General features: G+C 42.9%; 1 protein-coding gene across 6 annotated transcripts in view; it reads left to right on the top strand.

The window, feature by feature from the left end:
• RALYL (RALY RNA binding protein like) overlaps positions 1-14,155 on the top strand; it is a 501,772-nt gene that overhangs the window by 471,461 nt on the left and 16,156 nt on the right. For 5 of the 6 annotated variants that reach the window (XM_084864793.1, XM_084864798.1, XM_084864794.1 and 2 more), the window contains one exon: positions 6,724-6,896. In XM_084864793.1, coding sequence (XP_084720919.1) covers positions 6,724-6,896 — 173 coding nt within the window. The remainder of the gene's footprint in view (positions 1-6,723; positions 6,897-14,155) is intronic. The other variant, XM_084864796.1, reaches the window with a different exon arrangement.

The following is a 14,155-nucleotide window of genomic DNA, read 5'->3' as shown; positions in this document are numbered from 1 at the left end:
AGGGCCTTACAGCTCTTATTAAAACGGGGCAAGTAATCTCTAACCCTTACAATTACCACAAACCTTAAACAAACATTATCTCAGTTCTTTTCTAAATGATGGATATGGCACCTGTGGTGCCCGAGGTGCCTGGTGTGGACAGCTCGGCGGTCACGTTCTCCAGGAACGCGCCGAAGGACCTGATGTTCCCTCGGGCTCTCCTGCTGCTCACCATGCTCCATCTGTACCGGCCCTAAGAAGCCACGTCTTCTAAACCACATCGACTGGAGTCATCGCGGGAGACTCAGGAGCTGTGATATAGAATTTTCTAAATGCAGTTGATACTGATGTGAGACAACCCCTTCAGGACACTAGCTCGGCTCCCAGCATTAATGTCATGTTTTTGTGTCAACATTCCTCCAGCCACTGAGTTAGCAATGAAGCCAGCATGTCAAAAAGCTGGATTGCAGCTCACCCAGTTTTCAGACTTACATTAATGGCAGCAGCTATGCAGCACACTGAATTTAATGAACATGCTTGAACATGAATTCCAAACATTCTCACTTGTTTTCTGAGTCATGTGTAGCTTCTGAAATAGAAGAGAGATGCTGGCAAACACAGGCAGACGGAGGACTGAGGTTGAAGACCATCTCCCTCCAGGCATGTTGGCACCTGAGGTGTCTCCTGCAGAGGAATTAGCTGTCCCTTTCCCTCCTCCACTCCTCCGTCATTGTTCCGCTCCAACAAGGGCCCAAACTAAACAGACTAATTCATTCTTGAATTTAAAATGCTCGGTTACTGAAGAGGGCCAAAGCGTTCCACATGTGAAGTTAGGCCTTTTTCCTTTTAGAGTCGGAATGCTTTAGTGGGAACTTAGTGGCATTTATTGACTGTGTGACCCCGGACGTCTACTGGGAGGATGGAGCCTCCCTTTCTTCACCTGTGAAGTGATAAGCCCATTGCAGGATGTGGCAATGCCTGCGGTAGTGAATTCTGCGTGGTCAGCATTTTGTGAGCAATCACTACCTTGCAGTCGTAATAACCCTTTTTTTCCTGTTGAAATCAATCATTTGCTTTTTCTGCTGAAATCCATCATTTATGATTTTCTTCTTGGGAACTCTCAGGCCTCACATTTGACTTGGACTTGCTGTGTGCGGCTGTGCTGTGGAATGTTGCCAGGAGGCTGCTTTTAATTTCTCTTTGGATTCATAGGTTTGCTAACACGATCCAAATTCAACAATCACTCCAACTCCATGAAAATAATGACACCCAGACATTTATGTTTTAGTTCCATGACAATTCATGAATATATTCTGCAAATATTTAATTTGTATGTAAAACTCCGAGTTAGCCACCAGAAATACAAAGATAAATGAAAATGTTTCTGCCCCAAAGAAGCTTTACTAGTAGGGACATAAATGTGTGTGAGTGCATGCACACACATACACACAAACACATACACAACACGCATACTACACACACACACACACACACACACACATACACACACACCACATACACGATGACTACTCATACAATAAAAAGTGAAAGTGGTGGAAGGAAAAGGATTATGCAGATAAAGAGACTGTTATGAAGGTAAGAATAAACAAAAATATTACTCATTTCTAGCAGAAGTAAAAGTAGATTATTATTCATAAAAATAGGACAAGTTGCTTTTTTCTTTCTATTTCGACAAGATAATTACGAGGTCGGACCTGCTCGTGAAACTGACCCAAGTGCTTCCCTGTGAAATTTCATTCCTTTAACCCATTTGCTTAGGTGATGTGGCATTTCCAGCTGAGGTGATGACCCGGCTGGAGGAATCCAAAGGTCCTAACGCACAGGCTGACGGTGTTCTGTTAAACTTTTATGAACCGATGACCATTGTCTTTAAAGTTTTTTCTCAACCCAGGTCATGTCTCCCATGCATTTATCTTTTTCATGTAGGTTGTATATTAATACACACACAAAGACAGGGAATAATTTAAAACACTATTTGTGTGTAAATAAAATTAAGGGGCCATGTCAAAGCCAAAATTGTCTTTGGAGTATATGATTCTTAATGATTAATTAAAAAAATTTAATTCAAGAACTATTTAGAGCCTTTGTGCTGACACGTTAGTGTGGCCTTTACAATTTAGAAAGCACTCACCCCTGCTCTTCATGTGCATGTAGAGCAACTCTGAGTGCAGCCAAGTTGACCTTCTGTGGGCCAATGATATGCTCAGCTTTCATAGAAGAAAATTATGGGTAGTAGGACTAGTAATCAGAGAAAATATGGGTCCCATATCCTCTCTAATACCTTATGTCATCTCCTGTCTGTATTAGGCATTCAGTGAGGGGAACAGAACACATCAAAATATGACTTGAAAATTGCCTTCTGTTGTACTTTCCATTTTACAAAAGACTGACATCTATATCATGCCCTTTGAGTGGGACAAATGATCTTGAAGACAAAAGCTCAAGTTTCAAGGAAACTTTAACAGGAATGAGACAAAGGACAGCTGTAGGGTGAACTGTCAGAGCCTTTGGTCCAGACATCGGTGGACCAAAGGAACAGGGATAGCCTTCAGAACAGGATCAGCAACATCAGCTTCAGCTCCAAAGACAACTGAGCAATTCAGACCCAAAGCCCAATGCAGGCTGTGCATCTCCAAGGTCTGGCCCTGAGAGGCTCTGAAAACCCACCATACAGCTCAGCTAGAGATTTTTCTAGAGGAAAAAAATGAACATCACTTCCAATATCAAAAAGTGGAAAGTTCTCAGACCAATATTTCTGAAACCACTAGAGAAGAAATGGGTATGCTAGACCAAAACATTCCAATATAATATCAATTTTAAGCAAGATACCATTTATTAACAAAAAATAAACACAATGACCTAAAATTGAGAAAGTTTTGCTCTAGGAAAGGTTGTTAAGATTTGGAAAAATTTTCAATGTACAGTTGACCCTAGAGCAACACAGGGGTCAGAGGCATTGACCCTCACACAGTCAAAAATACACATATACCTTTGGACCCATCAAAAACTTAACTATCACAGCCTATCGTTGACTGAAGTCTTATTAATAATACAAACAGTTGATTAATATATATTGCATGTTATATGTACTATATGCTGTATGTTTATAAAAAATAATCTAGATCTAAGAAAATGCTATTAAAATCATAAGGGAGATAAAGAATATTTACAGTATTATATGTGTTTAGTGAAAAATAAATTCACTAGTGGAATAATAACTGTCCCAACCCAAATTCCATTTCTCTCTGTCTTGAAATACTACCCCAGGATTTGAGGGCCAGTTGAACAAGCAGAATGATCACTTAGAGAGGCTAGAATTGAGGGGGTCAGGTGTTAAGTACAAAAACACTCTTAGGAGAAAAAGAATGTGGGGACAAAACCAGAGTGTCCACATCCATTGTGTGGTCCAAGGACCAGCAATGGCAGAGGCAACAGGAGAATAGGAGGTGTGTTTTTGATGTGATTCCAAAGTTTTTACTGATCAAACCAGTCTTCCCCTCACAGCCTCTTCTCAAGGGATGCTGGTCACAGTCCTGGAGGTCCACCAGCCTAGGATAAGGTCTAGAACTGGAGAGGGAAGTGATATGTGGAAGGGAAATGAGATGAATGAAACTTAGCAATTTTGTTTCTTTAGGGGTTTTTGATTGTTTTTTATTGAAATCTATTTGACATATTAGATGGTATAAATTTAAGGAGTATAACATGTTAATGGAATATACTTATACATCTATATATGTAAAGAGCCAGGGTCATAACAACCAAAGGCTTGATTGAACACCAGGCTGAGCAAGAAGCAGGTGAACAGTTGAACTGCTGACCTCTCAGAGAGAGAGAGAGAGGTGGGGTTGATCAGCAGTGGCTATGGCTGCTGGTGAGGCCTGGAGAGAGAAGCAGGCTGTAGATCAGTCCCTGCTTCTCTCTCCAGGCCTCCAGCAGACAAGCCTCTCTCTCTCTCTGAAATGTCAGCAGTTCAGCCTACTCACCAGCAGCCAAACCTCTCTTTTCTCCCCCGGCCTCTGGTGGTGCTTTTGACGCTGACTGGCATAGCAACTGACCAATCAAAACCAAATCTGGGTCAACTGCGAGGAGCCAATGATTGCCTAGGAGGTGGAGCTTTTGATACTGACTGGCATATAAACTGACCAATCAGAACCTAATCTGGGTGATCTGTGAGGGCAGAACCTAAGATGGGGGCTAAGGAGGGGTTTTAAGGGCAACAGCCATTTGGTGTAAGATGTAAGAAAGCAGTTCAATTTTTAATGACCAGTTTGACAGTATAGTGCTATGGCTGGCTATCAGTCCAGATATAGGGATTATGTATTTTTGTCTGCAAAGAGCATCTCCTCCTCTTGAAACCCATCCCCCGCCCAACCATTTAAGCAATCCTATTCTATATAATCTATCTATACTTATGAAATAGTAATATGCTAATTAAGCCAGGTCGACTAGCCATCTTCTGGACGTCCAGCTTCCTTCCAGACAAAGCCATGGTGCTGGGGGATGAGGCAGAGGCAGTTAGGGGTGATCAAGCTAGCAGGGAAGGGCAGTTGGGGATAAAATCAGGCTGGCAGGGGGTGAGAAGCAATTAGGCCAGCAGGGTAGATAAGTTGGGGGCAAGATCAGGCCAGCAGGGTAGGACAGTTAGGAGTGATCAGGCCAGCAGGGTAGGGCAGTTGGGGGTGAGATCAGGCCTGCAAGGGAAGGTAGTTGGGGGCAAGATCAGGCAGGCAGGGAAGGGCAGTTAGGAGTGATCAGGCAGGCAGGCAGAGAGGTTAGGGGTCATCAGGTAGGCAGGGGGGCAAGGTAGAGGCAATCAGACCAGCAGGCAGAGGGGTTAGAGGCAATCATGCAGGCAGACAGAGGGGTTGGGGTGATCAGGCAGGCAGGCAGGTGAGTGGTTAGGAGCCAGTCATCCTGGATTGAGAGAGGGATGTTCGACTGTGGAATTGGGGGGTCCCAGATTGGAGAAGGTGCAGGCTGGGCTGAGGAACCACCCCCTCCATGCACAAATTTCATGCACCAGGCCTCTAGTTGTAATATAATGGCCATTGCAGGAGTAGCTAACACCCCCATCAGGTTACACAGTGATAATTTCTTTTTAGTGGTTAGAAGCATTAAGATCTAATCTCTTAACAAGTTTGATGACTATAATACAATATTGTTGTCAATACTCAATGGGTCTCCGGACCTTGCTTATTACTCTTTGCAATTCATACTTTTAAAAAGCACGTGTCCCAACTTCTCCCTGCCCCCAGACCCTGGAAACTGCCACTTTATTCTCTGTTTTTACTAGTTTGGCTTTTAGGTTCCACATGTAAGTGATATCATACACTACTTGTCTTTGTCTGTCTGACTCATCTCAGTTTAATATGCTCCAGATTAATAGCAGTTAAATTCAGGATATTTGGGGTCTATAGCTTTTGCCTACTTTGCCTTTCTCTTCATCTAGCTACTTGGATCCACTTTTCTAAATTAAACTGTGTGGTTTTTTTTTAATTTAACTCCCTATTTTCCTATTTAATTTGGATGACAATTTTATAAATTTATATACACATGTATGAAGTCTTACAACAACCACTTTAGAGCCTTGCTGGGGCCTTCTCTGCTTTGTCAATTGAGCACTTATGGTTTGCAATTACTCCACTAGACACTTTGAGTCACTGCTCCAACCCCTCAGAGTTACACAGCAGAGATCCTGCTTGTAAGACTGAGGAACAGAGACTCATGGAGGGCTCTCACTCTCTGCCCTGCTTCCCAAAGTTGGGGAAGGAGGCACCTCCATGCCAAGCCCAGGCCACCCCACACCAGAGCTCGATTCTCAACTGTGAGGTGAACCTCAACTGTCAACAAGACTCAGACTAAAATTTCAAAGGATCGTCCACTTAGACATGTTATCTGGGAGATGACGTACCTGCTTCTGAGTTTTATATCCTAGTGAGCTTTTGTCCTTCTCACTTATGTTTGAACCTGTCAGTGAGCATTCTTACCCTCCTTCCTCCAATGAGCAAGCTCTGTGCTTTATTAATCCCCTCCTTTTTTATATATTTTCTCCTCAGAGAGAACATCATATTAGAAAGGACTATATACAGGGCAGGACAAAAGCAGGTTTACAGTTATTAGTATGGAAAATAATGCAACAATTAATTTAAAAAATAATAATACAAGAATAAACTAAACCTACTTTTGCCCCACCTGTATAGCCAGAAAGATCAATCTATTTATGTACATCTTTTAAAAATATATTTGTTATTAATTTCAGAGAGGAAGGGAGAAGGGGAGATAGATAGAAACATCAATGATGAGAGAGAATTAATGATCAGCTGCCTCCTGCATGCCCCACACTGGGGAATCAAACCTGCAACCCATGCATGTGCCCGACCAGGACTTGAACCCAGTCACCTCTTGGTTCCTTGGTTGACACCACCTGAGTCACACCAGTGGGGCAATTTATGTAAATCTTCACTTCTTTATCTACCAGTATCATTTGGATTCCCCTATTTTTTCTAATTCCATTAAAAAATGAATAAGCATACATGTAAAACAGACATGTACATGATATACAAAACTTAATAAATTTGACTGAAATTGACAGGACCTTATCTTCCTCACACACTTAGCCACACACTTAGCGGTAGACTGTTTTGTTTTTCTTCATGGTTTATCCAAATAGTGCATGAGCAACTCAAGTTAGTAGTCATTTGCTTTCTCCCCTCCCTCCCCCAGAAGCTCAGAAGAAGCAATTGGAAGAGACAATAGAGCTTATCCAAGACGAATGTGTGTCGGAGAACGCAGACCACTCTCCTGAGGAGCCTGCAGAAGGAGGGCCTGATGCGGATGGCGAGGAGATGACTGATGGCGTAGAGGAGGACTTCGAGGAAGATGGGGGACATGCACTGGTAGGAACTAGACTGATCCTCTCTTTTAATATATTTTCTCCTCAGAGAGAACATCCTTATTAGAAAGGGCTATATACAGGGCAGGACAAAAGCAGGTTTATAGTTGTTAGTATAGAAAATAATGCAATAATTAATAAAGATAATACAAGAATAAACTAAACCTACTTTTGTCCATTGAGTGTCCGTGCCCATTGGGAGCAGCGCCAGCATGTCAGCAGCTCACTTGGTTTGGAAGAAAGATTCAATGTTCAGGGCTAGTTTCTTTCTTCTGTGCATTTGTTTAAGGCAACCTCAGTCCAGTGCTTTGTACAGAGTAAGTGCTCAATACATCTTTGCTAACGTAAAGCTTGAGGGAGTCCATGAATAAATGGAAATATTATGCATGAGATTAGATATACTTCAAGTCCCAAAAGGAAGATTCTTTTTCCCAAATGCTCCTTCATGAAAGCAAACTTGTGTGTATTCGGTCAAATTGCATGTCAACTGTACGTGAATATAATCTTCTGGTAACTTATGGGAAGATGCCCGGTGCCCCTCTTATCCAGCTATGTCCACTGAGCATGACTGTCTCTGCTAGACAAGGGCCAGCAGTCCTTCCTACACTCACTCACTGAAGTGACCTCTAGTTCACAGCCGGTCCCCATCAGCTGGGCCTGTGCTCTGAGTAGCCAGTAGCCAAGCTGAGACTTCATTTTGCACCTTTTATTTTCCCACTGTTGCCATCATTACACTGCATCTCCAGATGTCCTCTTCCCCATAGCACGCCAGGGACTGGTAAATAGATGCTGATGAGCATGCTCGTTCTCATAGTTTATCAGCCATGAAATTAAATATTCTATCCTAAGGGGCTGACTAATAGAAATGTGTGTGTGTGTGTGTGTGTGTGTGTGTGTGTGTGTGCATTGCCAGCTCTCAAATATCAGTGGAATAATCTCCCCATGAATATTTTATTTACCTAACTCAATGCTGGTGTTTAACATTCCAGCTCTGTTTGAATTGCATGGCGCCTTCACTTAAACTTTTCCAGGATGAGGGAACAGTCACCCTTGTTTAAAGAACTTAAGGAGCTTTCTTGGAATTGTTAGGAGTCTGTTGAGCAGGGGCTAGAATGAAGAGGACAAAGTTTCTGGGCTTCTCCTCAGGAAGAACTTTCTGAGGAGAACAGCAGAGGCTTTCTCAGCCACTCCAGTCAGACTCTTGCCCTTCTGAGGCATCTGCAGGCTTCCGCTGCCATTTCCAGTGGTTACCTTCTGTTCTGATTTTAATGCACTTCTCAGCAGGATTGGGCTGAGAGTTGGTTACCAGTTGCTCATTCTCACTTTCCTCTGCTGGTATCTTCCCTCCAGACCCCATTTTAAATATTAAAGCAGCCCAGACCTTGTCATGGACCTCCTTCTCCTTTGGCACACTCTTCCAAGGTGACCTCAAAATCAGAGTTTTAATAGTATCTATAGGCAGAGATTCCTAATCTAGATTTCTATTCCTGATCTCTTCCTGGAATTCTAGACTCCAGTATTCACATACCATTTCCTCATAGATCTCCAGTGGACAACTGAAATGTAACATGCCAGAAATAGTCTTGATGTTTTTCCAGCCAACTTATTCCTCATTCTAGGAAAAAAAAAAAAAAGTCACCCTAGCTGGTTTTGCTCAGTGGATAGAGTGCTGGCCTGAGGACTGAAGGGTTCTGGATTTGATTCCTGGTCAAGGCACATGCCTGGATTGCAGGCTTGATCCCTAGTAGAGGGCATGCAGGAGGCATCTGATCAATAATTCTCTCTCATCACTGATGTTTCTATTTCTCTCTCCTTCTCCATTTCTGCCTAAATTCAAAATATATATTTTTAAATGTCATCATCCCATTATTAAAACCAAAGGTCTAGCATTACCTCTGATTCCTTCTACCCTCCCCATTAATTCTATGTGAAAACTGCAACCAGCATGGCGAGGGCTCAGGATCTGAAGAAGAGGCTGAGCACAAATGAAAACACCAGATAAGAAATATGAATTTAGAAATCATGGGAGCCAGTTGGAAATTTCCCTCTAGAGGAGAAGGTCCCCAAAACCCTGGACCTGCCAGCTTTTTATTCATTTATTCATTTAATTCATTCAAATTTTTACACATTTGCCCTTTAGAAATGCAAACAGGCATATAAAAGGTAAAGTTTGCTAAACAGCAAAAGGATTATCAGGTTAGGGGATTGTCTTGAGCCATTTGGCCAACACAGGGCAATATTATGCTGATTCTCAGCCCTGATAAATATTAAAGTCCATTAGCCTTTTAGTGGGACTCTTCACATTAATATGCTAACTACTGTTGGTCTTTGCCTCCATAATTCTACCTCCAAATCACTGCCCAAAGCTAGTCCCTCTCCATGTTAGCCATGCAATCCATTCTCCACATAAGAAGAATAGAAATCAATATAAATATACATCGGATCATGCCACTCCCTCACTGAAAAACTTGCAGTGCCTTCGATCATCTCACTCAGAACCAAAGTCCCAGTGTAAATGCGAGGATGCTGGGAGGAAGATGCTGGTGGAGAGAGAACTTGGGGCAACAGGAGATAACACGGGCCTGACCAAGGACCGCTGTGTGAGTGACCATCTAGCACAGGCCTGGGCAGAGCAGACACTCAGGGGGAATTTCCCTCAGAGTGTATGCTTTATGGAAAGGCACTTGTACCTTCATCAGTGTTGGGTTTTACAGTCTCCTCTAACATCTTTCACTTACCTGGCAGCCCTGCCGTGTCTGTGCCCATCCAGGTGTGGGGTAAGTTAGGTCATAGTCATACCAATAATGAAAGCCCCCAGTCCGTGTAAATCCTGCGTGGTTGTACTACCTCGCCCACCAATCCCAGGTTCTCCAAGGAGTCTCAGCTGCATCGGAAACATGGTAACCACCTGCTCCCCTGCCAGGTCCCCGCCTGTGTCCTTTGGGGGACACGGTCCTGCCAAAGCCACACACCTATATACCTAAAGGGCCTCCTCCTCCTGGACATCCAGGGATGCAGCACCCAAGGATGCCCCGGGGAGGAGCCCTTCATATTCTCTCAGGTCCCAGTGTGAAATAATACCAGGGTGCAAATGAAAGCTCAGAGAATGAAGCCCTGTACCAGCTCCAAGCTGGAGTCAGGTACCAGGGCTCAGGCACCACCACCTGATACTGTAACCCACCCAGCTCACCATGGAGCTTCTGCATGAGCATGTTCAGGTCACCCCCTTCTGCCCTGTCCCTCAGCACACTGGTCCCCGAGCAGCAGCCAATGTGGTCCTGTTATCTCTGAGCTGGGCCAGGTCATTCTGTTTAAGACTCTCCAACAGAGGAACCAAGATGGCAGCATAGGTAAACACCTATACTCACTGCCTCCCACAACTACATCAACATTACAGCTAAAATACAGAGCAACTATTATCCAGAACCTCAGGAAAACTGGCTGAGTGGAAGTCCTACAACTAGAGAGGTAAAGAAGAAAGTGCACTGAGACTGCTAGAAAGTGCAGAGGCGTGGAGTGGGCTGGTCCAGAACAAACATGTACCACTTTTTTAATTGGTAGAGAGATTGCCTCTGTGGAGGCTGCCTGGAGGAGCAAGGAGTCCCAGTCCCATATCCAGGGTCCCAGAGCTGGGAAAGAAGTCCCTATGAGCAGTAAGAACTACGGACTGTAAAAACCAGTGTGGATATCGGGCTGAGTGACACACAGGCTGCTAGAGACACAGCTGCTCTTCCTAAAGCCTGGCACCATGAACTGAATTGACAAGTTCCCACTTACTCTGAGCTCTAGTGCTGGGCAAGGCTCTGGGGGACCCAGACATATATGGGGAGAAACTGTACTGTCTGGCTTCAGGGCAGGAACATGAGGGCGACTTTCTTCCACACAGATGTGCTTGAAACAGTCATTGTTCCTGTGCTGGGACCTTATGAGTGCTGGGCTGACTGGCAGCCATTTCTTTTATTCTGCCCTGGAGATTCCCTGAGACCCTGCCCCATTCAATTTACAACCTCACCCAAACTGTGTGCAGCAGCTTTTGCATATAAATGGCCTGTCCTTTCTCAGTCTAAAACCTGTCAAATAAGCTTTAGCTGGGTCAGGGAGCCCCAAAACTATCAATAAAAGGCCCAAGAATGACACCAGCACCAGCCTGCCTTGCTTCACACCTTGTCTTAGCACTTCCAAAACTGATAAAAAGAGAAGAAATCTGCAGATCTCTCTGTAGCTACTGCTGGATAGCCACAGGCAGTGGCTGACTTTGCACCTTCTTGGAGACCCAGGTGCCCAGTGGTAGGAGAGACCATACCAGATTATAACTCTTCACATTCATAAGTGACACACACATGGGGCAGACTCAGTGAGCACCAAAGCCCCACTGAAACAAGTCCTGCCCCATAAGGTTGTCTTTTGCACAGCAGCACTTCCACTGTAGTCACAGCTGGTACCCACAGCTAGTTGGCCTGGATGTCAATTTCTCCCAGCAATCAAGGCTCAACTACAATAAGGCTGTGCACACAGCCCACAAAGGGGTGCATCAAGAGTATCTACCTCAGGTGAATGGGAAGGCTGAGCCACTGGGCCCTACAGCAAACCTACTACACAACTCAAGGAGAATTAGCAGCTCTCTCCAATACATAGAAACAAACACAGAGAAGCAACCAAAATATGGAGACAAAGAAACATGTCACAAGTGAAAGAAGTGAAAGTAAGCAAACTACTGGATACAGAGTTCAAAACAATGATTATAAGGTAGCTTAAAGATCTTAATGAGAGCTTCAAGGGACTTAATGAGCCTTTCAAGAATCTTAGTGAGAATTTCAAAGGCATGAAAAAGGGCCAGTCAGAAATTAAGCATGCACTAACTGAAATGAAGAATAATTTACAGTGATTCGACAATAGAATAGAGGATTACAAGAATTAAATCGATGATTTGGAATATGTGGAAGCAAAAAACACCCAATCAGAAGAGCAAAAAGAAAAAAAGAATGAAAAAATATAAAGATAGGTATAACTTCAAGTGTACCAACATTCAAATTATGGGGGTGCCAGAGAGAAAGTACAATATTGAAAAACTATTTGAAGAAATAACAACAGAAAACTTACCCTACTTGGGTAAAGAAATAGACTTACAAGTCTAAGAAACACAAAGTATCCCAAACAAGAGGAACCAAAAGAGGCCCATACCAAGACACATCATAATTAAAATGCCAAGGGCAAAAGACAAAGACAAATCACAAAGCAGCAAGAGAAAAACAATTACCTACAAGGGAGTACCCATATGACTGTACGCTGATTTCTCAACAGAAATTATGCAAAACGAAAGGGAGTAGCAAGACATATTCAAAGTGATGTATAGCAAGAACCCACAACCAAGAATACTCTACCCAGCAAAGCTATCATTTAGATTTGAGGGTCAGATAAAGAGCCTCACAGACAAGAAAAAGCTAAAAGAGTTTATCACCACCAAACTAGTATTATATAAAATGCTGACTGAAGGGTATTCTTTAAGAAGAGGAAAAAGATAAAGATTAAAAAAAAGTATGAATAACAAAGTAACAACAAATATATATCTATCAACAAGTGAATCTAAAAATCAAATGAATAAAAAACCTGATGAACAGAATAAACTGGTGAATGAAATAGAATCAGGGGCATGGAAATGGAACAGACTGACGATTCTCAGAGGGAAGTGGATGTGGGGGTGTGCGGGAAGAGATTAGACAAAGATCTTATATGCATGTATGTATTATATATGGACACAGACAATAGGGTGGCGAGGGCCTGAGGTGGGGTGGGAAATGGGTGGAAGGGAGCCATCTGTAATAATCTCAACAATAAAGGTTAAGAACATAAAATAAAAGGAAAAGAAAACTTTACATCAAATTTTTAAAAAAGATTGTGTGAGGGGGAAAGGGAGTAAATGGGAGATATCTGTAATACTATCAACAGTAAAAATATATTTTTTTAAAAAAAAAAGAGCTGCCCAGCTCCCTCAGAGTAGAAATTCATCTCACTGATCTTCCCTGCTCTCTTTCTGAACTCCTTCCCTCCCCCCTCATTTTCTCCCCTCCCCCCTCATCTTTTCCCCTCTCTCCCTTATCTCCTTCCCTCCCCTATCTCCTCCCCTCCCTCCATAATCTCCTCCCCTCCCTCTAAGATATTCTCTCCTCTCTCCCTGATCCTCTCCTTTCCCTGGCTGATCCCATGAATTTCATGAAAGTAAAGTGCACATGCAATGCAACCTAGTGATCTGAGGCAGGATTTTCTGCAGTTAAAAAGAATCAGGGTTTTCAGATTTAGCAAATAAAGCTGCAGGATACCCTGTGAAATCTTAATTTCAGATAAACAATTAATAGTTCTCTAGTATAATCATGTAATCATGTCACACGTATTACATGGGACATACTTCTAACACAAACAATTATGTGCTATTTGTTAGAAACTGAAATTCAAATTGGACTTCCTGTAATACCTCTGGCAACCCTTCATGCATATAGGGATGCTTACTTGGAACTAACTTTTTAGCTTCTTTCAGCCTCTGTACTGGAATGGAAATACCCACCTCACAGGGCTCTTAGATGGACTAAATCAGAGGTCTTGAAACTACGGCCCGCGGGCCACATGCGGCCCGCAGAGGAGTCTGATCCGGCCCGTCAGGTTTTTTGGGCAGTGAGCGCAGCCGAGGTGTTACAGTAGGAATTAGTAGTTCATATAGTCCGGCCCTCCAGCTCTCTGAGGGACCATGATCTGGCCCCCACTTTAAAAAGTTTGAGGACCCCTGGACTAAATGAACTTCATGGAACAAAGACTCGGGCACAATGTGAGCAAAGAATTTGTTGCCTGTGTTATCATAATTGGATGATCACCACCTCACTTCCATGTGAAGGTCTCAATAAAGTACTATGTTTCCGGCAACATAATTCTCACTTGGAACTTTATCTTTCCAAATCGGGAGACTAAGCACTTCTTATTTGATAAGAAAGCCTTCAGAAGCAAATGTAATATTCTAAGTATAATTATGCTTCCCTTTTATCTTGTTAAATTTTTCTTCCATTTTATGCTTGCTGGCTTACTCAATTCAAAAATATTCCATTTCAAGTGGAAATTCCATTTCCTTCTTATGACTTTTTTTTTAAGATAATGTGAACTGTACCCTGTGATGATATATGGCTTTTATTTTAGTTTTTGCTGTAGATTTGTTTTTTGGCTCATGTAATCTGGCCACCAACTTAGTAACAGATGGTCAATTGTGGTTTTTAAGAGTCT

Source organism: Pipistrellus hanaki (assembly GCF_964339955.1).
Source record: "Pipistrellus hanaki genome assembly, chromosome: 17".
NCBI lineage: Eukaryota > Metazoa > Chordata > Mammalia > Chiroptera > Vespertilionidae > Pipistrellus > Pipistrellus hanaki.
This window is presented reverse-complemented; position numbering and strand designations above follow the sequence as displayed.